General features: G+C 48.0%; 10 protein-coding genes and 1 non-coding gene across 11 annotated transcripts; 3 read left to right on the top strand and 8 right to left on the bottom strand.

Annotated features, from left to right (window-relative positions):
* Positions 1–12: 12 nt before the first annotated feature.
* On the bottom strand, positions 13–94 carry SPPG_10135. The gene has a single exon. It is a non-coding gene; the product is annotated as a tRNA-Ser (tRNA).
* A 76-nt stretch (positions 95–170) lies between these two features.
* SPPG_06135 (uncharacterized protein) lies at positions 171–2147 on the bottom strand (the record flags this gene model as incomplete). Its single annotated transcript, XM_016754341.1, has 7 exons — positions 171–514; positions 579–749; positions 810–975; positions 1043–1095; positions 1154–1562; positions 1620–1968; positions 2032–2147. The coding sequence occupies 7 exons, from the start codon at positions 2145–2147 to the stop codon at positions 171–173; spliced, it is 1608 nt and encodes a 535-aa protein (XP_016606471.1).
* A 140-nt stretch (positions 2148–2287) lies between these two features.
* On the bottom strand, positions 2288–2719 carry SPPG_06134 (uncharacterized protein; the record flags this gene model as incomplete). The annotated part of the gene is made up of 1 exon (XM_016754340.1): positions 2288–2719. The coding sequence occupies one exon, from the start codon at positions 2717–2719 to the stop codon at positions 2288–2290; it is 432 nt and encodes a 143-aa protein (XP_016606470.1).
* A 240-nt stretch (positions 2720–2959) lies between these two features.
* Positions 2960–4303, bottom strand: SPPG_06133 (uncharacterized protein). The gene has a single exon (XM_016754339.1). The coding sequence runs from the start codon at positions 4233–4235 to the stop codon at positions 3087–3089; it is 1149 nt and encodes a 382-aa protein (XP_016606469.1). The 5' UTR covers positions 4236–4303; the 3' UTR covers positions 2960–3086.
* An 862-nt stretch (positions 4304–5165) lies between these two features.
* Positions 5166–6354, top strand: SPPG_06132 (uncharacterized protein). Its single transcript, XM_016754338.1, has one exon. It carries the CDS (start codon positions 5224–5226, stop codon positions 6181–6183), a length of 960 nt encoding a protein of 319 aa, XP_016606468.1. The 5' UTR covers positions 5166–5223; the 3' UTR covers positions 6184–6354.
* Positions 6355–7189: 835 nt separating this feature from the next.
* Positions 7190–9862, bottom strand: SPPG_06131 (uncharacterized protein). Its single transcript, XM_016754337.1, has 5 exons — positions 9694–9862; positions 9451–9556; positions 8873–9194; positions 8522–8794; positions 7190–8454 (listed from the first exon to the last, which is right to left on the bottom strand). Exons 3-5 carry the CDS (start codon positions 9125–9127, stop codon positions 7396–7398), a joined length of 1587 nt encoding a protein of 528 aa, XP_016606467.1. The 5' UTR covers positions 9128–9194; positions 9451–9556; positions 9694–9862; the 3' UTR covers positions 7190–7395.
* A 746-nt stretch (positions 9863–10608) lies between these two features.
* On the top strand, positions 10609–11756 carry SPPG_06130 (uncharacterized protein). Its single transcript, XM_016754336.1, has one exon. The coding sequence runs from the start codon at positions 10686–10688 to the stop codon at positions 11328–11330; it is 645 nt and encodes a 214-aa protein (XP_016606466.1). The 5' UTR covers positions 10609–10685; the 3' UTR covers positions 11331–11756.
* SPPG_06129 (uncharacterized protein) lies at positions 11309–13233 on the bottom strand. Its single transcript, XM_016754335.1, has 5 exons — positions 12925–13233; positions 12669–12859; positions 12527–12604; positions 12228–12461; positions 11309–12166 (listed from the first exon to the last, which is right to left on the bottom strand). The coding sequence occupies exons 1-5, from the start codon at positions 13098–13100 to the stop codon at positions 11433–11435; spliced, it is 1413 nt and encodes a 470-aa protein (XP_016606465.1). The 5' UTR covers positions 13101–13233; the 3' UTR covers positions 11309–11432.
* A 243-nt stretch (positions 13234–13476) lies between these two features.
* Positions 13477–15457, bottom strand: SPPG_06128 (uncharacterized protein). Its single transcript, XM_016754334.1, has 3 exons — positions 15299–15457; positions 14371–15233; positions 13477–14308 (listed from the first exon to the last, which is right to left on the bottom strand). The coding sequence occupies exons 1-3, from the start codon at positions 15389–15391 to the stop codon at positions 13621–13623; spliced, it is 1644 nt and encodes a 547-aa protein (XP_016606464.1). The 5' UTR covers positions 15392–15457; the 3' UTR covers positions 13477–13620.
* Positions 15458–15969: 512 nt separating this feature from the next.
* On the top strand, positions 15970–18494 carry SPPG_06127 (uncharacterized protein). Its single transcript, XM_016754333.1, has 5 exons — positions 15970–16429; positions 16498–17123; positions 17186–17449; positions 17508–17587; positions 17661–18494. Exons 1-5 carry the CDS (start codon positions 16165–16167, stop codon positions 18442–18444), a joined length of 2019 nt encoding a protein of 672 aa, XP_016606463.1. The 5' UTR covers positions 15970–16164; the 3' UTR covers positions 18445–18494.
* Positions 18495–18560: 66 nt separating this feature from the next.
* SPPG_06126 (uncharacterized protein) lies at positions 18561–20387 on the bottom strand (the record flags this gene model as incomplete). The annotated part of the gene is made up of 1 exon (XM_016754332.1): positions 18561–20387. The coding sequence occupies one exon, from the start codon at positions 20385–20387 to the stop codon at positions 18561–18563; it is 1827 nt and encodes a 608-aa protein (XP_016606462.1).
* Positions 20388–20399: the final 12 nt, after the last annotated feature.

The raw sequence follows: 20399 nt of genomic DNA, 5'->3' as shown, positions 1-20399 counted from the left end.
AACCGGGGGAAGCGACACGAGCAGGATTTGAACCTGCGCGGGCAGAGCCCAATAGATTTCTAGTCTATCGCCTTAACCACTCGGCCATCGTGTCTGGTTGAAACGCAACAATCTACATCCCTCACGACAGCATACTTTTCCGCCTGGACCGGATTCACTCTATTACGGATCTACCTAGGCAAAAAGAACGCTGACAACTTTGTCTGTGACGATGTACTGTCTGATCTTCTCTTGGATAGCTTCGGGGATATCAATGAGCCCCCACTTCTCTTGCGATTAGAGTTTTGAGTAGGTTCATCTGATATCGATCCTGTAATCAGACATGTGTCTAGATGGCTGTTTATGGATGCGCGATCTGTGACGGTGCTACAGATCGGGCAGCACACGGTTGATGTGGATGTGTTTGGCGGATTGGGTGTCGAGTCAGGCTGGGGTTTAGGTGGTGTTGGAGGGATAGGACTGTGGTTGGGCTCTCCTTCGTTATTGTCCGTCTGGGATGTATGTGGTTTTCGTACTATCCAAATGTCGCGCTTTAATATGCATCAAAAGTGCATGGACAAGCGCAATGAGTAACTCACCTCCGAATAGCCCCGTGAATCCCATCTCATGACGGCGCTTCGCATCCACGAGATCCCTAAAGTAGGCGGCCAATCTCTCCTCATTGCGAGACTTGCCTACAACGGTAGGAATCACGCGAGCGGGACGCAGAAACTCGATAAATGATCGGAGTTCTTCAAAGTTGCTGTGCTCTGTGTAAAGTCGGTGAGAAGGGTACCTGGGTGAGAAAAGGAGAGCCATAACAGACATACCAGAGTAAGGTACTTCGTACATATTCAAATGCTCTTGACCGGTTTTGGTCTGGTTGTGAAACACCGATGATGTACCGTGTTGTCGCTGAAATTCCCAGGTCCACCCGGTGGGGACGATGCCAGTGAGATGGGTATAGTGGTCCGAAGCATCCACAATGAGGGAGTTCTGGGACAAGAAGAACAGTGAGACAAAATTCCGCAATGGACGACCGCTAGAAGGAAATGATACTAACCATCCAATCAAGATACTGCTGGGCAAACGACCAATTCGGCAAAAACTTCCAGCCTGATTTGAGACAATCAGCATCTGACCCTTGCTTTCATGACAAGCACCCTCTACATACCCCCAGGGGCCATTTCTCCCAACATTCCCCATGAAACAACATGTATTGGGGACATCTTTGGATCTGTCACAAATATTCCCGCATACTCTAGCTCCAGTAGCGCCAATATCTCTCTCTTCTCTGGTGTGACGTAGACAGGCAGACCATCGCATTTGTCGCTTATGGCTTGCAAGACCTTCTCTTTGCCTATTGTATATGTGGCCACCACGAACAGAGTCTTGCGTCGACGCGGTGGAGACAGGGTTGATGCATGATCCCAGAGAGACTTGTTGTTGTTGTTGTTGGGTGAATCGGCAGTAAGGGTTGCATAAGTCGTTGCCTTGTCCGAGTTGACTTGTCTTAATATGAGATCTCCTATAGCCTCGGTTATAGTGTCCTGTTTGGGAAACTTAAACCGAGGATTACAGTACTAAGAGTAATATAAGTCTCTATAAGTTCTTCAAGGCCAGCTCTGCTCTGCACATACCGTAGTATCAAGCATAACATCCTCCACCGGCAATACTTCCCCAGCAGCATCTTTCCACCCCGGCCAATCCCTCATTTCGTCCCGATATCTAAAATCCCCACAATGGACCACACGTCGACCATTCCCATCAAAAACAAACACAACAGCTCCAGGACAGTGATTAGCGTCCAGGAGTCGCACCGTATGCCCATTTCCAAGATCAAACGGCTCATCTATTGGGAGAGCTTTGATGTATTCGGAGGGGACTTGAAGGACGTGTGCCAAGAGTTTGGCGGTGATGGGTGAGCAATGAATAGGACCAAAAGTCCAGTTTTTTGTGATGCCGCCATAATGGTCTTGGTGAAAGTGACTGAGTGGTGCGAGTGTCAAGTCATAAAGACACTGCCAGCAACAACAGATGTTCAATGTTTACCTTAGAAAATATGTAAACTCGGGAGTCTTGTATTTAAAAGCATCAACCGCAAACGAAGTATCGGGTATGCGTTTTCCTATTGGTAAATCTCCAAAGCTCGGTAACTGACAAGTCATTTGTCTTTTGGTACAGATGGAAGAAGGAAGACATTTCTTGCAAGGTTGGAAATCTGAACTGCGACGTCACGAGTATGACAAATCATGTGGCACAGCCATGCAACTGTTCCAAAAGTCTAATCACATCTTGCAATAGTTATTTAACTGCTTTCAAACCCCTTCGAGTTCATCAACACAACCCTCCAACCATCCGGATCCTTAACCGTCACACCCTTTTCAGTCCAATAAGGATTCTCACTCTCCACAATCTTCCCTCCAACAGCAACTAATCTATCCACGACACGATCCAGTTCCGCTTTATCGGGCATATAAAACACCAGCAACTGGTCTCCACTACTCGGTGCAAAAGTTTTTGGAATCTTGTGCGGATCTGATCCGTTGTATTCAGTAAATTCGAGCTGGTGGGAAGCGTCTGGCAGCCCGTAGATGGTTCCTGAGTAGTCACTATGGTCTTGAAATGAGCCGATGATGGGCAGGTTTAGGCCAGTTGGACCATAAAATGCTTTGATGCGCTCAAGGGAGGGTGTGGGTCGCGCTGTGCGAAACTGAGTGAATTTTAGGAACGTGCCCATTCTGATCGAGCGTTTTTGGTTGTGATGATCCTATTGCTTTTGGTGTTTAGAACGGATTTGAAGGAAAGAGATGAGGTCTCAGCGCCTGATTATAAACAAGACTTGGAGGTGGATGAGTCATCTCATTTCACGGCTCCGATTGACCTCCGGTTGGGCCAGTCCATGAAAAGTACGGCAGCTTTCGCAAAAGCCAATAGTGGCATGACGGATATCTCAATCATTTTATAGTGTAGTGGTCAAGAACAATGAGTCATTAAATTCAAATACAAACAACAAGATGATTCTTGTTTTCCCCTGGTGGGCCAGTGTGCGATCCCATCTATCCATCATCTGCATCTGACGTTCATGTAAACAAGAAAAAAAAAAATCAGTCCCCTTGTTCTATATCAGCGGCCCCTTTGAGATCTACAAGCCGATATCTCCGCCGTGTGGGCTTGAATTGGGTAGGAGCAAGTGTAACGGGTGCCGAGCAGCTTCTAGAATGGTCCACAAGCGAATTCATTGCAGATCTGTTCGATGCGGGGTTGACTTGGTCCATGGATGCGCACATTTTTAAAGATTTATTGGGTAGCCCTCCACGAAGATTGGATGATGAGGACGAGAGTCGAGGTTTGGATGGCTTGCCTTGTACACGACGACGACGTCTATCTATTGCGTGTAATTTGCGTATCCATTCTGTGGAGGCGTCTGTGTCAGAGGGTGAAGAGGATTCGGGGGATGATGGTGGGGTGTCTTCTCTGGAAGATGGCTCGTTTAGACTGGCGATGGTGTCGGAAGGATGAATGTGATCCCATTGTGCATATTCTTCCTCAGCGCTAACGTCGTCGTCGTGATCTGCTACCTCTTGTTCCACTTGGTCTTGGCTTTTTAGGGTATCAAAAGATAGATCTCGCCATTCATACTCCTCCTTTAAGCATTCATTCTTGTTGCATCTTTTCTCTTCAACTACATTTGAAAATATGCCATTGCTCTTAGTAGCTCTTCCCTTGGCCAGTCCTCTCTCACCCTTCACATGAATCTTGCGCAGCCATATAACAACATCCGGTTCCTCATCCTCGGCATCCATCCACTCCATAACGTCATTCACAGCATCTTCGTAGCCAGCAGTAAATGGCACATCACTCGCTGCTCTGCGTCGTCCTCTAAAGTATTTATCATGGGTATGTTGCATCCACTGCTCCATCTCTTGTTCACGTTCCTCCTTACTCAAGGTCTCTTGGCCAGACGAAGACTCTGCAACCCATCCTCTTAAAACAACGTCTTCGTAAGCGTTATGAACTATTCGGAATGCCTCTGTGGCACCAGGATGTGTGCATCGGTCCGGATGCACGAGAAGGGATTTGAGCTTATAGGCTCGACGGGTCTCACGAAGCCGGATGGGGCGGGATGTGGTTGAAGAGAATAGGAGCATAGGAAGGGAGAGAATTGCTGGAGGTATGCGGTGTCTGGTTGATAGGTGGAGGAGTCGAAGAACCTCCTTGTGGGAGCTGTCTGGAGTTTGTGGGGGAAAGGGCATCTTGGCAATCGTCGCGAGTTGTCAGGCTGCTTGATATTTTCGAGATGTTGGTGGGAGAGGGGAACGTGTTGCTTTGATAGCTTGTTTACAGCGTAACATCGCCTGAGATAATCAAGGGAGAGACGATGCAGGATCCCTTAGGGCTGATCCCAATTGACGATACATCGGTAAAGCATCGTAAGCGGACAAGTCAAGATGCTTTGCAAAACATTGTTACTTTGTTGACGACGTCCCTTGTGCAAGTAACACACCTTGAACACAACAAGCATCGGTATCACTTATCATGTAAGCATTACAAGCGAGTTCGACATCGACCGTTCAATGGTTTGTGATTTCGCTACAACCGTTAACTATCTACAAAGCCTCATTCCAAACGGTCAGACCTTCATTAAAGGAAGATACTACAACCTACTGCCTGGGAATTTCCATCATTGCATGCATGTACATCCATGCCTCAGTCGCTGGTGCGTAATGCTGCTCAATACAGGTCATAAATGTAGTAAAGTAAAAACATAGGGAAGCCGATGCCTGGAAATGCTGACGATATTCAAGATACTGAACATGCACAATGAGCAAACGTCAAATCTGAGGATGTTTCCAAAATTTGGACATCCTCTCTCTGATGATGGATATCTTTAAATTACATGGAGCAATGTGTGCATCGAAAGAAAGAGGATATTCGATGAGGGTTGTGTAGCTTGCATTGGACCCTCCACTGGAAACTAGGTGTGGCAATGTGCTACTTCGTACCTTGCAAGTCATGCTTCCACAAGTCCTGTCGCACACTCCATCAAGATACAGCATGGACACTGTCTCCAGACAGATTAAACTTGAGTATGACGAGCGAAGCACTGGTTGATCATCTTGTGTCATGACCCCGAAAGATCCTTAAGAATGTTTTATTTGGGGTCATGGTATTGGGGTGTGCTACTTGCCACCATGACCTCGACAGACGCACCTACCTTGCAAGTAAATCGTTTAAACAGCCATGTACACTATTGCTCAAGAAGCAGAGATAAACCGAATTCTCTCCTCTTCTGCCCCTCAAACCATTCTTCAAGTCCAGCGCAGCTCTACAAAGCAAACCTTGAAACAAACATACCGAATCAAAGCTTTACTGGTTCATCCGGACAAATGCGATCATCCACGGGCTGAGGAAGCGTTTGTGAGGTTGCGGACAGCTTTTGAGACTATCTCGGCGGGGAATGGACCTTGGAGGTCGGGAGATGAGGAGAAAACATCAGGAATGGGCACGCAGAGGGAACGAGAACGTCAGGATTCATTCGAGGGACAACAAACTCGTAGTTCATCTCATCTTTACTCACGACCACACCTCTTTCAAACCTCCATTCGCCTCAAGGAAGCGTACCTCTCTGCACAACAAGCCCGCAACAACCTTGAAAATGCTTTTGAAACCGCCACTGAAAGATCCTATGCAAGGGCCCAGTCTCGCTCCCATCAAAGTGACCGTACAGCTTACCGTTCCGCATCCGCCAAACTACACAAAGATTTACATTCCACCAAAAAGTCGTTAGACGACACTTTGGATCAATTTATACTCGAGGCTGGACATTTGGCAGATCAGTCGGCGTCGATGCCTGGATTTGCATCCCTGAGGTCACGCTCAGACGAAGAGATGGCTTTTTGGAGGGAAATGGACAAGAGCTCATTGGACGAACTTCGTGCTTTCAGGGAACAGGTTGGGGAAAATCGTGCGGAGAGGGATACCATGTCAGAAGTGCGGAATCGAGAAAGGGAGGTGGCGGATGAAAGGTTGAGATGGAGAAGGGAAGCAGGTCTTGCGGGAGAGAAGGAGGAAAGGCGGAGGCGAGAGAAACGGAAAAAGAGAAAGGAGAAGGAACAAATTGAAAAGCAACAGAAAGAGGAGGCTAAAAGGGCGGAAAGCGTAGAAGGCATTACTCGCGACCTCTCATCGTCCTCCATTTAAACAACACTCTCTTGGGCTTGTTATCTCTTTTTCCAATGTATCGCATCGGTTAACAAGATTCTGTTCATCATCTCACCAAAAATAACACAACATGCCCCATATCAAAAATCACGACAAACAACTACTAGCCGACATGATGACGAGAAAAAAAAGTTCTTTCTCCCACTTCGCACCAACAAAAACCCAACATCACTACAGCCAAAATAACAAAAATTCCGACAGATATTCCCAACCTCTCTCCCTCATGTGCTCCAACACCCTCCGTTCGATCCCTCCAAGCAAGTCTCACTTGTTTCTCTTTGCAGCAATGGCAAGTACTATACCCAAAAATCACAACCAGAATACAAGTCAGAAAAACACCGTACAATGAAGATATACAGCGTCCACTCACAATGCACTGCTGCAATGACTCCGCCAGCGGCCGGTGTCCAAATCACATATTCGGGTCGATATTTCAAGGCAGCCTTTGTTCAAAAATAACACCCCCTGTCATCCGACGTACAAAAATCCAGAGACTGTAATTGAGAACTTACGAGAGCTGGTGCAACGATTGCTACATGGAACCAATTGACTGCTGTGGTCTGGTTGGAAAAGATGCGTTCAACGCCTTGTTTGCTCTCTTGTTTTACTGCTTCGGTGTTGGACATTATTTTTTTTTTTTTAGTGGTGGTGGATTTGCAGGGTAATTTGTGTGGGTACTTTGTCGATGGAGGATAAAAAGTAAATAATTGGAGAAAATGTAGGTAGCGTAACGAGAAAAGAAAAGCCTTGTTTCTGTACATTTCCTTGTACGCAATGGGGTACCGAAGGGGCTTTTGTTGGTCATCATCACATAAAATGCGTCAAAGCCCAACGCCGTTTCTGACCATCCTTCACCCCAAGCCCGTGTCAATCTTGCAACGAGCTTCCTATTCAAGGGAAGCTTTTCAGTTGTTGAATGCACAGAGTATTCAACAAAACACACAAAAAGTCGAAAAAAATGAAACAAAAGTATATAGAGAAAGAAACGCAATACAAAACCAAAAAAAAAGACCTCCCTCACCCATGCTTTGCACTGCACCAGATTCCCTCCACAAAAAAAATAGTGTATACAAAGAAAAAGAAATAGCAGAGAGAACTCTTTAAAAGAGGGAAAGCCAAAACCCTTCCAGCACACACCAGAACCAAACAGGCCTGCAGAAAACTGCTGTGCGGTGGATAGAGTCCCACCGATCAGGCCTCAACTGCAACTCCTCGCCTCTGTTCTCCCTCCCTCAGACTCTCTTTCTTGACACTCAAACTTTCGTCCCCAACATCACCACCAGCATTGAACTCCTCTACTTCGGCTTCGGTAGCCAATGGCTCAATCCCAGCAACTTCGAAAACACTCGGTCGTCGGCCGCCGCTCTGAGGTGCCATACCAAAGCCGACCAATATGCTTGCAGCCTCTAATAGTTGCACCTGTTGGTGCTTAGAAAGAGAAAACTTTGCAGCTTCCTTCCAGTGTTCCGTATGCTCCCATTTGTGCTTGAGGAGACAGTTTGGATGCTTGTAAACCTTTCCACATGTTTCACATTGGTAGCTTTTACCTCCGCCGTTGGAAGACGTGGTGCTTGGAAACGTGGTGGAGGCGGATGACTCATCGGAAGATGTCTGGGAAGACGAACGCTTGTGTCGGTGGTGACCGCCGGCTGCAGCAATAGATACGCTGGCGGAAGACCTCCTCCGTCGCGTGGTTGTAGATCCGATACTCGATGGCGTCGTATTAGACCCACTATGTCGTCGCGGTTCAGGTGCCGCAGCCCTCTCCGACTTTGTATTAGCCGACCGAGCCTTGTCCGGATTCACTGGAACCGAACTAGTGGAGGGCGTGGCTTGCGGGTATCGACTGTGGGCCGGGTAAGAGCCCGGTTGTTGTGGTCCCCACGGACTATAATAAGGTGCATTGGAACTTGTCATTGAGTCAGACACTGGGGTATGTGGGGGAGATCGTTTGGGGCCGGGGCGGCCATCGATACGATCCGTTTCGATAGTGTGCTCCATCTTGTACTCGTTTGCCAATGGGCTCTTTTTCCCATTGGCCTTTGTGCTACCATCAAAGTCGAGGCTCTTGTGACGGCCGTGTCGGTAATTTTGATGGGCAGGGTGATCGTATGGCGCCGTGGCGGGCGCGGAGACGTTCACTTGAAGAGATTGTATAGGTGGGAGTGTTTGCAAAGGTGGTGGTGTAGGTGGAGGAGAAGCGAATGTATGATTATGACCAGCCAGCGCTGCCGCCAAAGGTGGGAGTGTCTAAAGCACCCAGCGGTAATCGTTAGTGCACATGTTGTAGAGGCGAACACACAAAACACCAACATACCTGATTGGACTTTTGAGACATGCCATGGTAAATGTGATGGACGGAAGGCAGGGGAGGATGCTGGGCGGCGCTAGCATGATGCGATTGCGGATAAGAACCAGAAGCAGGATACGGAGGATGATGCTGACTTTGCATGGGCGGACCCGACATGCGTTGCGAATGCTGTGGATGCATATGACCTGCAGAATCGTAAGTCTGAGGCATATAGTGCATCTGGTTGGAGGATGACGATGATGGATAGTGATATCCTTGACTTTGAGATTGATGATGCTGCTAAAAGAGCAGTGGATGAGATGTTTGCAGAGGCATAGCAAAAAAAAAAATTAAATTAAAAATTACACATTTTCATACCTGAGTGGCGGGATAAGACCTTTGAAAGTAAGGCTGAGATGACGGATACGACTGCGAAGGCTGCTGGGCTTGCGGTTGTTGAGAGGGTGGCGGTGGTTGCGAGTACGAGTAAGAATGCTGTTGCTGTGGTTGAGAAGGCCGATGATGGGCTTGATACTGGGCCATTGCGTCACGCGAACCATACGAGTGGGAGTCCGTGGGATGAGGACCTTCACCCTTTGGTCCCGGATATTTCCAATTTTGAAACGACGACATGCTCAAGGAAGACGAGCGGAGGTGAAAGTACTAGTAAAAGAGACTCGTCGGATTTGTGTCGTTTTATCTGTAAACAAGTGCAACTCAATGTAAGCAATTTGAGGGACAAAAATATCTTAGGGTTGTTTGATCCTCGGAAGTAGTGACCCCGATTCCCCTCTCGCTATTCAGAATTAACGTCTCGAACACGAGGATCCTCAAATTCCTGGTTTTTTTTGCGTTTGCCCAAATATACATTTGACATGCAAATCAATAGCAAAAACCCTCTCCAAATACCGCCGGTCCCGCCCACGTCAATCACATTTCCCAGTCACAAGCCATACCTTGCACGCACAAAAAGATGCAGTTTCAGACGATGGGTAATGCTGCGTAAGACAAATGTCGCTTTGCAATAAATGATTGTCCAAGGCGTATGCAAAGGTGGGAAACCTGCAAGAAAAGAAAAACGTTCAACATGAGCAAACAGGGCGGAAATGCTTGCATGTCGATGCTCGACAAGGGTAACAAAAGGGTTTTGTGTGGCGCCACCACAGGAGAGCGAGCCAGCACAGCGCACGTCGACATACCTGGCTGTATATTCTTTTTGCAAGTGCCCCCGTGCGTATAAAGTATGCGTATGTGCGGAGGGGAAATCGTCAAGGTGGTAAAACGACAACGACGACAACGACGACGACGACGACGAAAATCCAAACGACGGTGGGAAACGGAGGAAGAGAAAAAAGCCGTTCGGGATTCTTGTGCGTGGGAAAAAAGTTCAAAGGGGGGGGCCAGCAGCCAAAGGGATACAAATTTTTTATTTCTTTTTTGGCGAGTCGCCTCCCCGCCTTGTAAATGATTTTCCCACACCCAACAACTGGTTCATACAACAACAAAAAGTTTGCATTTCTCACACCACAAATGGCTACAACCATCCACAAAAATTACCAATAGGGGCAATGACCCAGACGTTCGGAACAGGACAAAAAGGGGTAAGGGAAAAAAGGGGCGGGAGACAAGTGTTACCGGGCGTCTGGTACAACCCACGCGTAATGTGGGATTTCATCAAAGTGTTTGAACCTGCTGGGTTGGCAGCCGTGAGGCAGCCGTGACTCGCATTTTTGGGTTGGGAATATCTCTACAACTCTTGTAGCCACAACTCTTTTTCCACGAACGTTTTTATTTCATCTATTTGACACGCGCTTCAAGATTAAGATTTAAGACATGTCCAATTAGACATTTATAAATGATGGAAATGGGGATATCACAAAGCCATTGTAAAAGTATAGCCAGCATAGCAATGGGAATGAAATGGGCGCGTTAACAAGAATAAAAAGAACAAGAGAGAGGCGCAATGAGAGAGAGAGAGAATAGAGAAGCGAAACACGCGTTTGCTTTGTGTGTGAAATCTACAAATTACATAATACACACAATTGTTTTTTTCTGTAATTCAAAAACCCAAGGATTTCAAACAATTTCCATTTTGTGCCAAGTGACTTGACTTACGTGACGTTGCCTTCCAAGGCTTATGGATTAAAAGATATATCTTCCACACGCCCAGAAATACCAATGGAAATGCCTAATGTCGTCCACTCGGCCCCAACTCATTGTCCACCTTGAGCCCATACCTTCCTCCCCACTCTACGCCCTCCTCCAACAGTTTCACACAGTATCCTCCCAAAAATATGGCTCGACGGATGCCCACGCATACCATCCCCACGTCTCGCTGACTGGATTCTGGCAAATGTCACTCCCATCCACGCACCACCAACACGCAGACCCATATTGCGCTAACCTCGTCCAATCTTGTCTGAATGACCGACTCCCACCGCTGGTTCTCCATCCTCCTCTCATCCCAGACACAAAATTATGCCTGATTCTTCCCATATCCCCTCCCAAAGAATATATTGCCCTGTCAAAGTCGATTACTCAAAACTTTGAGTCATGTGATCGATTCGTCAATAGGATGCGTCCAAAGGCGGTCAATCATATTTCGTTGGCATATTTTGCGCCAACACAGGATGTGTCAGAGGAGGAACAGCGGAGGATTGTGCATGGAATGAAGGAGGTTGCTGATCAAGTTTTTGGGAAATGGTTTGATGGTAGGCCTTCCGTGTTGGTGCCAGAGTGGGATGTCGTCTACTATGAACTCACAAGGGAGGCAAAAGAGCCATTGAAAGGTGAACAGCACGAGTTTAAAGAAATTGGACGTTGGAGAGTGGCATAGTTTTTCCCATTGCGGAATCAGCATTACTATATTACATTAATGGTATCAGGAAAAAAAAAAAAAGTTATACATCAAACTCGATCAACCGACATGTTCAATCCATCACCACACGGGAGATGGCTCCATGAAATCAACAAATCCACTCTCTACCAACGATTCCACACCCGATCTTGGTCGCTCTGGCGTGGACCGGCGGCGATCCAGAGTTTCCGATTTCAATTCGTCCACGTTTTCACTCATCTTTTCCGGGTTTGCTCCCTCGTCCTCAATATCCACCCACCCAGCCATAGCCCGCAACGCCTTGGCGCTATGTCTTCTTACCAATTTTTCACTACCTTTCATTTTCTTCTCCATTCCTAAAACACATTGCCCTAACCTTCGTCCAACATTCCACACCGGCGCAAGGACATGGCGTCGTGGATCCGCATCACGTAGTTCTCGGAGATACAGCAGGTTGGTATCGATCGCGTATAGCGTGCGCGTGGATAGTGTCGTAGCCAAGCGCGGTGTACTGACACTGATGCTCGGACGACCCGTCCTTCGAACGCGAGGACTTTGTGTCACTTCATACTCGCTTTCCAGCAGCTTCCGGAATGGGCCATCGGTGCGCGCTGGTGATGCAAAACGCATATATTGGCGTTCATATGAGCGGGGGAGGACGATGGGGAGCGTTGGTTTCTTGTGAGGTGATGAATGTGGTAGAAGGCTTGAGAGAGAGGAAGGGAGGATGCGAGAGACAACATTGGAGGCGGTGTATATCGGTTCAAGGGAGACATGGAATCGGACGGGTAACATGTCGGACATGCCTATATTTGCAACGGGAACGATAGCGTAACCTAATGACAATCATGTCAGCATCAAAAGTATGAAACTAAATTGAAACGCTTCCAGCCCTACCACTATCAAGTGCCCAAACTGCAAATTCAGCACCAGGTGCCACCGCCGACCCGTCGCCGGTGTCGATGGGATACATATGGGCAATGTCACCTTCGGTCCCCGAGTCACTTATCTCCGAGGACGGAAACCACACCATCGTATACCCAGCTCCCATCAGCTCGGGATATATGGAAGGTGAAAACGGCACTGCTCCAAAATATTCGAGGACATGTTTCCATAGTGGCAATTTGAAGTCTATACCGGGAGGAAGGTTATATGAATTCCTAGCCAAGGCAACTACCAACCTTTGTTGCACTTACGCAGTGGGTCAATCTGAAACCTCACCAACTTTCCCGTCTTCAAATAAATGACGGAATGCATAGCAGGCATTTCCAGTCCTACGTGAAAAAATATCAGCGTCACGATTCATCCTCTAAAACTTTCAAAGAGACCAAGACATACCCCAAACACTCTTGTTCGCAACAAACAAAACCTTTCCATCTTTTATATCTCCTTCCCAGTCCGCCACCACTGGTTGAAAAAACAAAATGAGGTGCGCAAGCGGGACTAGTATGAAACGTGAGGGCTGGGACCACTTTGTTGGCGGAGTGTTCGGATACGATATAACATGTATGTAGACGTTCTCTGTAAATCTGCAAGCGCATTCTATCAATATCCCTCCGTTATCAACCTTTTGACATGTTCAACTGACACGTACCGTGAAACTGACACAGCGGCCCCTCCAACACCTCGCAAAACGCCCCGAATCCTTTTTCGCACATCTGGCGACAATGAAGCAACCCACGCACTACACTTTCGGTGTGCCTGGATCACATAGCCCGCCGCTCGTGGGAATTTCCACGCCAGACTCAGCATATGAGATGTAATGTCCATTCTAAGAGGCCTTTCTGATCCGTATCCTGATTTCGTAAATAGTTTTGAGAAAGTCCCCCTGATGTCTGCCTCCGCAACTTGCAAGTGCAACCTTTCGCCTGTTGGGCGAAACTGCCCCAAAATGTTGAAGAGCAGAGATCGTTGAACTCGGGTGGCGTTTGGGATGAGCGAGCGGAGTGGTCATTGTTGTTGCTATGGCAATGCGCAGTGATGAGATTTAAAAGTTTGGAAGAATTTCTGGCTTTGGTTATTTTAATGAAGCTGGTTGAATCAATTTGGCGATGGACATTAGAAACTTGCAAGAGATGAACAAGTAGGACTAGCAACTGATACAGATGGAAAACATGCCTTCTATGGTCCGCCAGATCACTTGAGGGTTGATATGTATGTATTCCAAACGCTCCTCAACCCAGCATGCTACAAAGTTTACGAAATTGGAAGAGGAGGATGTTCATGTCAAATGCCAGAATCCATCACAGGACCTGTATAAAGGACATCTTCTACACTATTCTACACTAAGCTATGTTATGCGCTGACGAAAACGATCCAAATTCATGCACGGATCAGCAAATCGCTCTTTAACAAACCCATTCAATACCAACCGCCTGTAGCGCTTCCATCGTTTCAAGTCCATGTACTCAAAATAAGCATTCAGAAGTTTTTCCTTGTCCAGTGATTTCACCGTATATTCTGATAATTGGAGGTGCCCACTCAGATGTGATCGGGCATCGTGTGCCGAGATGTGGCCAATTTCCACCGGTGTTACCGAGCGTACCGTCACTGAGCTGACAAGGTCTCGAGAAACCGTTTTCGCTCGTTGCTGATTTACATCGCCTTGTTCCAATTCGGATGGACTATAACCATTGTTGTTATGCCCATATTGAGACGGAGCATGCAAAACGATCGTTTCTCCAAAATAATCCCCAGGACCTAGGTACCCGAGCACAACCGACACGCAGAATGGTCCCGCAATATCTGGTAGACACAGCGACGTCTCTACTTCCAACTGGGCTTGCACGACGCACCGTCCTGATTTGATGAAGCAGACCTCGGTTATGGGATGATGTTGAGAGAGCAGATGTGTATTTTTTGGATGTGATTTTAAGGTCATTGCGTTGACAATGGGGATGAGGGACGGTAGTGTCGAAAGAGCTGGGACTTTTCGAAGAAAGAAGATTTTTTCTTTGCGATCTTTTTCGTGCATGAATCTAGATCTCCGTAGTGAGTATCGCCAGATCTCTTGACGTAATACGCCGACGAATGAACATACCGGACCATCCGATTATAATCCCCCTTCTCCACTCTTAATATGAAGCACTTTTCAACCGTCATGATAGTCGCAGCCCTTCTTGCATCCGTCGCCAATGCTACCTCCCCAAACCCCTCTCCAGGACCCAATGTCCCAACCGTATTGCTACTCTGTATTAAAAGTCTTGCAGAACCATGCTCTCCAGTCCACGTCCTGCTTTTCCCTGCACTATCACTATTCCCCGAAGCGACCATAACGTTTACCCTACCTTGTAAAATAACAAACCAGGACGTCCCTTCGTCCCCCTGTTTGAAGACGATTCGATGCGGTTCATAGGTGTTCAGATGCAGAACACCAAGTAATTGTGTCAGCGCGAAATTGGAAAGACTTTTGAAAGCCCCAAGTGGACGTAGACCGCGGAAGAGGATTTTCATGTCTTCTTGCGTACGCGCTGGAGGTGCTTTTTGCAAAATGGGGAGAAGATCTTGGGTTGTTGGTATGATCGCATTTAAGGCACCTCGACGCCGTATTCCGCATTTAGGATGAAGATCAGTTGATGCTTGGTTGTTCTGAGACGCTATGAATTTATCCACTAAACCCTGTGTCTTGCCCGGTCGTCCAGCAATAGACTCTTCTTTAACAATCGCTCTGCCAACCCTCCTCTTCTTCCTCGCCTTCTTCTTTTCATCTTCCAAACACGCAGTCAAGTACCCTAAAAACACTCGCCCCCGCTCTGCATCGCCCTCCACTTTGCACGAATTGACCAATGGACCTCTTTCCCCCCAAATGCTGTACGTCAAGTCGCACAGCTTGTGCACATTGACAGTTAGGTTTCGTTGCTGAGGAAGAGATGGCAGTGGTGTACAGTCATGGCTTTTGTGGCTCTGGAAAGTCATTCAGCGTAAAAGTGTAATGATCTGAGTTCATTGGGACTCTAGTCGTACTGTACCTTGTGGCATGTTGGATGAAGTCCTGACAGCAAGGGCAAGCCTAATCGTTTTTCAACTCGATTAGCGTCAATGTCGACGCTTCCGACTCGCATTGGTTAGGTAATGTCGAAGCTGGTGCCGTATCTGCTCCGTGAATGTGCTTTTAAGGTCGTTGTACTATCTCATTCATTGGTGGGCATCCCAACTGTTGAGTTGGCAACTTCGTTGACCAGCCAAAATAGCTACAATTGAATGCTTGCTTACATGACCTTGAATGGCTGTGCCACCTAGGCGTTTATTGGTAAGCTGGAAAGGACTTTCTACCATGAGCATCAATTCAAAGTCGTCGAGAATAATACAGATGCGACTCACAAGCAGCAGCATTATCAAGTAGAGATATAACTATGTACACCAAGGTAATTCAGATAGCAAACTTAAGAAAGCAGTCCAAATTGAGGTTGGGGATTTGAACCAAGTTATTCTGCTAGTCTGCATCTTTCTAGCATAATCCATAGGCAAAGAGGCGGCTCTACAATGGTAGAATTCCTTTTAATCGTTATCCGGAATGGGACGAATAAAAAACGTCATGAGTGATCTTGTTGTTTCTGGAGAGTGTGAGTGCCGCGTCGGTTGGCCCAGACGGGACCTACTGAACGTGACGAACATATCTCGACAGCAAGTGGAGTTATTCGCTTTGGGAGATGAAAGCGTGTTTACTTGGCAAATCTGCTTCTATTAAATGAGTGACCTCTAGAACCGGGTGCAGATCGTTTACAAGCAAGTGCTAGTGAGGAAAGCCAAACTAGATACCCTCCAACGGTCAACTTTTATCTAAGAAAAGCAGCATTCTTCAAAACTGATATTTTTATTATTAACTTTTCGGACAATGTCGCTGACCGCATCCCACTGGCATGCCAACCCACTCAATCCGCCCTCTCTCGCGCCGTCTCTCCAAGAATCTACCACTACCCCAGAATTTGACCCGCCTTCCAAAATCCGTAATAACGCCTGCGGCGTTCACCTGGATGTGCAACTCGATCGGACCATTTTCGTGGCTGCAGGAGATGTCAATGGACATGTTGTTGTAAATGTCAGGAAGCGCGAGGGGGTCAAGATTGGTAGAATTGAAGTTGATGTTGTTGGGTTTGAAGGTACGCATTTTCACAATTGGTTGATACTATGAGGGAGGGATAGTGAAGCTCATGGCGTTTTACAATAGAAACCACCGCCAAATCCCAGTCCCATCGCCGTCTCCTCCTTTGGCATACACTGCCGGTCCAATGTACATCGCTCCCGCCGAGCAGTGCGGTGCATGCAGGCCCACCCGACGAACACGGCATGTGGCTCGCAAAAAAAGGAAGACATGTCCTAGATTTTTCTATTCCGCTCGAAAAGTTTGGCGAAGGAATGCATTCGTCCGGATCTGAATCAAGACTCAAAGTTCAGCACGAGGTTGTAAAGCCCTTACCTTCTTCAGTATGGTGTAAGGGTGAAGGAGGCGTCAGATACTTGGTGGTAGTTACCTTACATTTAAAACCGCTGAGATCAACGCGACCTTTGACGCCCTTATCGACGTTTACGCCATTTTTTCTTCTTGAGTCCCTCCCGCCACTGACCTCACCTCTGACTCGATTTCCCACCAGTACGGACCCTGGGTCTCCTCATGCAGCGGAAACTACCGCTGTAGTGGGTGGAAAATACTGGTTTGGGTTGGGGCGAAAGGGCGAAGTTAGCGTGAAGGCATCTGTGAGGGTACCTGATGATAATGAAGGTGGTGTTGGCTTCTGGGTGGCCGGCAGCGTTGGGTTTGTTGGACTGGATATCGAGAATGGAAGTGAGAGAAAGGTAACAAGTCCTTGTAAATGAGCTATTTCCTCTGCCACCAACTAATCTATTCAAACACCCAGATAACGGATTTAAAACTAACTCTCATCCGCCGCCTGAAAACTTTTTCGCCAAGCGCAAGTAGTCCGCCTCCAAACACCACTACCACGACTCTGACCCCACATTCGACTAGCACATTGCGCCCGATTTCCTTTTCGCGTGTACCGATTGCCAAACGGACGTGGAAGGTGGGCAAAAATGAGCTGGGTAGTGACGAAGTTGCGGAAGAGTGGAAGGGGGTGGATAGAGGAGAGAAGAGATGCGTAGTACTGGATTTGGCCGTGCCGGTGAGTTTATTCTACCTACTGGTTTATTGGTCAGGCCTTTGCTAATGTGGATCTTTAGATTAATGCCCGGTCCATACGATTCGGAATGCTATTGGATGTTTCATACGTAGTCCAGGTTACGATTAAACCCAGGGGCAGGTAAGCAGTCGAGAAAACCAATGCAGTTCCGTCCTGGCTCTATCATGCAATTTCACATACTCAAAATGTCCAGCACGCCACTCTGCACTGAGATCCCCATAACAATCCTCCATCCTGCCTCTCTTTACCAAAATGTTCCAACCATCCAACTGCGGACACTTTCAAAACCAGTTCGCCCAGCCCCGAGGCGAGAACTTGGCGGGAACGTTGGCGTGACAGTTCTTCCCGACTCGGATGATCCAAACAGCGAGATTGCGGAACCGGCTGAGGGGGATATAACACGTCCTGTTTCGCCGACAGGTGTGGCCAGCGCTGCTGAAGAACAGTATCGACACCCGTCTACGAGTTCGAGGGAAGGGCCAGTACAAAGTCAGATGGCTCAGAAGCAGATTGATCTGCTTCGGAATGCATCGATTAGGTCGTCTACTACCAATGGCACGTCAAAGCCGAGACGACCAGCAACGAACGGGATGCCGGACCGAGCTGGCACCGTAGACCGTTTGAGCACATTGGACCGAGCAAGCACCATAGACCGCACAAGCATGCTTAATCGCGCATACACTCTACATGGGGCCAACACAAACACATTGGATCAGTCCCATGCCTTGGAACGAGCCAATACCCTCGACCACCCACAAAGCTTTAGCCAATCACCCCTTCCGCCTGAAAATCCACCCTCTCCAGCAGCTCGCCGCGCAGCCCAATTCCACATCAACGGACCTCCCAATTTTTTTTCTTCACCCGTGATGCCCGAAAATGAACAACCCGACAATCAAATGGGGGAATCTCTCGCGCATGATGTGGACGATATATCAAGAACCATAGACAAACTTTTTGAGGGCTTTCCCGGCATGTGAACGGGGGCGTAGATGTTGTGTTTATCAGTGGGAAGTGTCCGTGTTTAGAGGTGATGAGTAACATGTATTGCAAATACAGATTGTTTTTCTATGTGTTCTATTTCCTGTAATCCCTGTTATTGGATTTTTGTCGTCGTCGTCCCGCTGGCGCTCATTCCACTCGTTGTTGTTGTTTCTGTTCTTGTCGTTGCCGTGGTAGTCGTCCCGTTCGATGTCATTACAGCTGCGGTTGTACTCCCGCTCGATGCAACACTTGCAGTTGTGTTCACACCCGACACCACCGTGCTGCTGGTTGTCTGCTTCTCAGGCAGGGTAATATCGCAAAGCCCCTGCAGCTGAGATTTGCACAGTGATGGCACCAACGCACCCCCAGGATACAGCACCAAACATCCGGCGCGGAAATTCCAAGATTTACCCAGCCATCCCCCCAGCCATGCCACAGAAGTCATTCTACTCGAGAGATAAGCTACTTCCTCTGTACTAGGATTGGCCATGACACCTCCAAGACGTTTACATACATTTCTAGAATCCCAAAATTCTAATGCATGAAGGATGCAGTAGTATCGAGTTGTCGAGTTTGTGATTGATGATATCGTCCATCGACAAGGGGACAGGTTGAGCAGTCTGTTGTGGGTCGCACCAGTGGGCTTGCGGATGACACCTTTCAACGAGGAATCCAGCAGCCCTTGGAACAACTCATGTACTTTGTACTGATCAACTGCACCAACCCATCCGTTAGATAACCAAACTGCAGCGACACCCGTCACCATAGGTGCACTCATGCTCGTTCCGGTTTTGTAAACAAGAGAACTATTTGTAGGTCCTATTCCTGCTCCAAGAATGTCCGTTCCTGGTGCGTATATGTTGACACAACTTCCCCAGCTAGAGAACCATGCCTGGTCATCTCCTGGTGTTGATGCCGCGACTGTTAGAGCTGTCGCGGCACTGGCCGGCGACCGACTCGCACACGCATCAATCGCCTCATTCCCCGCTGATACGACAACCAAGATGCCTATAGATGTCGCAATATCCACCAAGGCGTTCGCGGAATCCAACTTGGAGCCCGAGAGCGACATATTTATCACCGTTTTATTTGTTCCACCGCTAGCAACCTTTGCATTATGTTGGTCAATCACATACTGTATTCCCTGCATGACTGCCGACATGTAGCCTGCACCCGCGCAATCAAGCACCTTGACTGCGTGTACCCTTATCCCAGTGGCATCCCGCGCTACACCTGTGGTCCCTCCGACAATCGTTGATGCGACGTGCGTCTCGTGGCCGAAACAGTCAGTATCTATTCCATCCCCGACGAAATTGATATCAAACGACATCTTCCGTCCAGCAAACTCTGAATGCCCAATCTGAATTCCTGATCCCAAAACGTATACATCGACATCGTTTGGTGTTGAAGTCCAGGGGAATATATAGGTTCTGTTCAGGGGCGTTGTGATGGCTTTCCCGTCGACGAAAATCTGCGTAATGCGATCCAGGCCCCAATTTATTGGGTCAACGTCGAAATTCATGCTCCAAGAATCATGTGAAACCTGTACATCTTCTTCAATTCGCACCACATCCCCTACCAGCGTCCCCAACTGGGCAAAATCGAGGTCACCGATGTCATCAACAACGAGACAATGGGCATGTTTCCAGGCTGGTTTTGTACCATTTTTGAAAGCGAGCCCCTCGATTTGGTCGAGGGTGTAGGTCGGCGCAGGTTCCGCTCTTCGGGCCTTTCCGCCTTCCGTTGCAGAGCCGACGAGGAAAAGGAGGTAGCGGGGTTTGAGTGGGATAGTGTCGGAGAGGTCCGAAGGGCGGTAGGGAGGCAAAATCGAAACCTCGTCAGACGCTTGGTCCGTAGGCGCTAGGGGACTGTTTGTACATCGTGCGATGGGAGAGAAGTTCAGGAGGAACGCAGCTGCGACCGAGAGCTGGCGTAACATCACTATGAGAGC

Source organism: Spizellomyces punctatus, assembly GCF_000182565.1.
Source record: "Spizellomyces punctatus DAOM BR117 chromosome Unknown supercont1.11, whole genome shotgun sequence".
Taxonomy (NCBI): Eukaryota; Fungi; Chytridiomycota; class Chytridiomycetes; order Spizellomycetales; family Spizellomycetaceae; genus Spizellomyces; species Spizellomyces punctatus.
The sequence above is the reverse complement of the archived record's forward strand: the minus strand, read 5'-3'. Positions and strand labels throughout refer to the sequence as shown.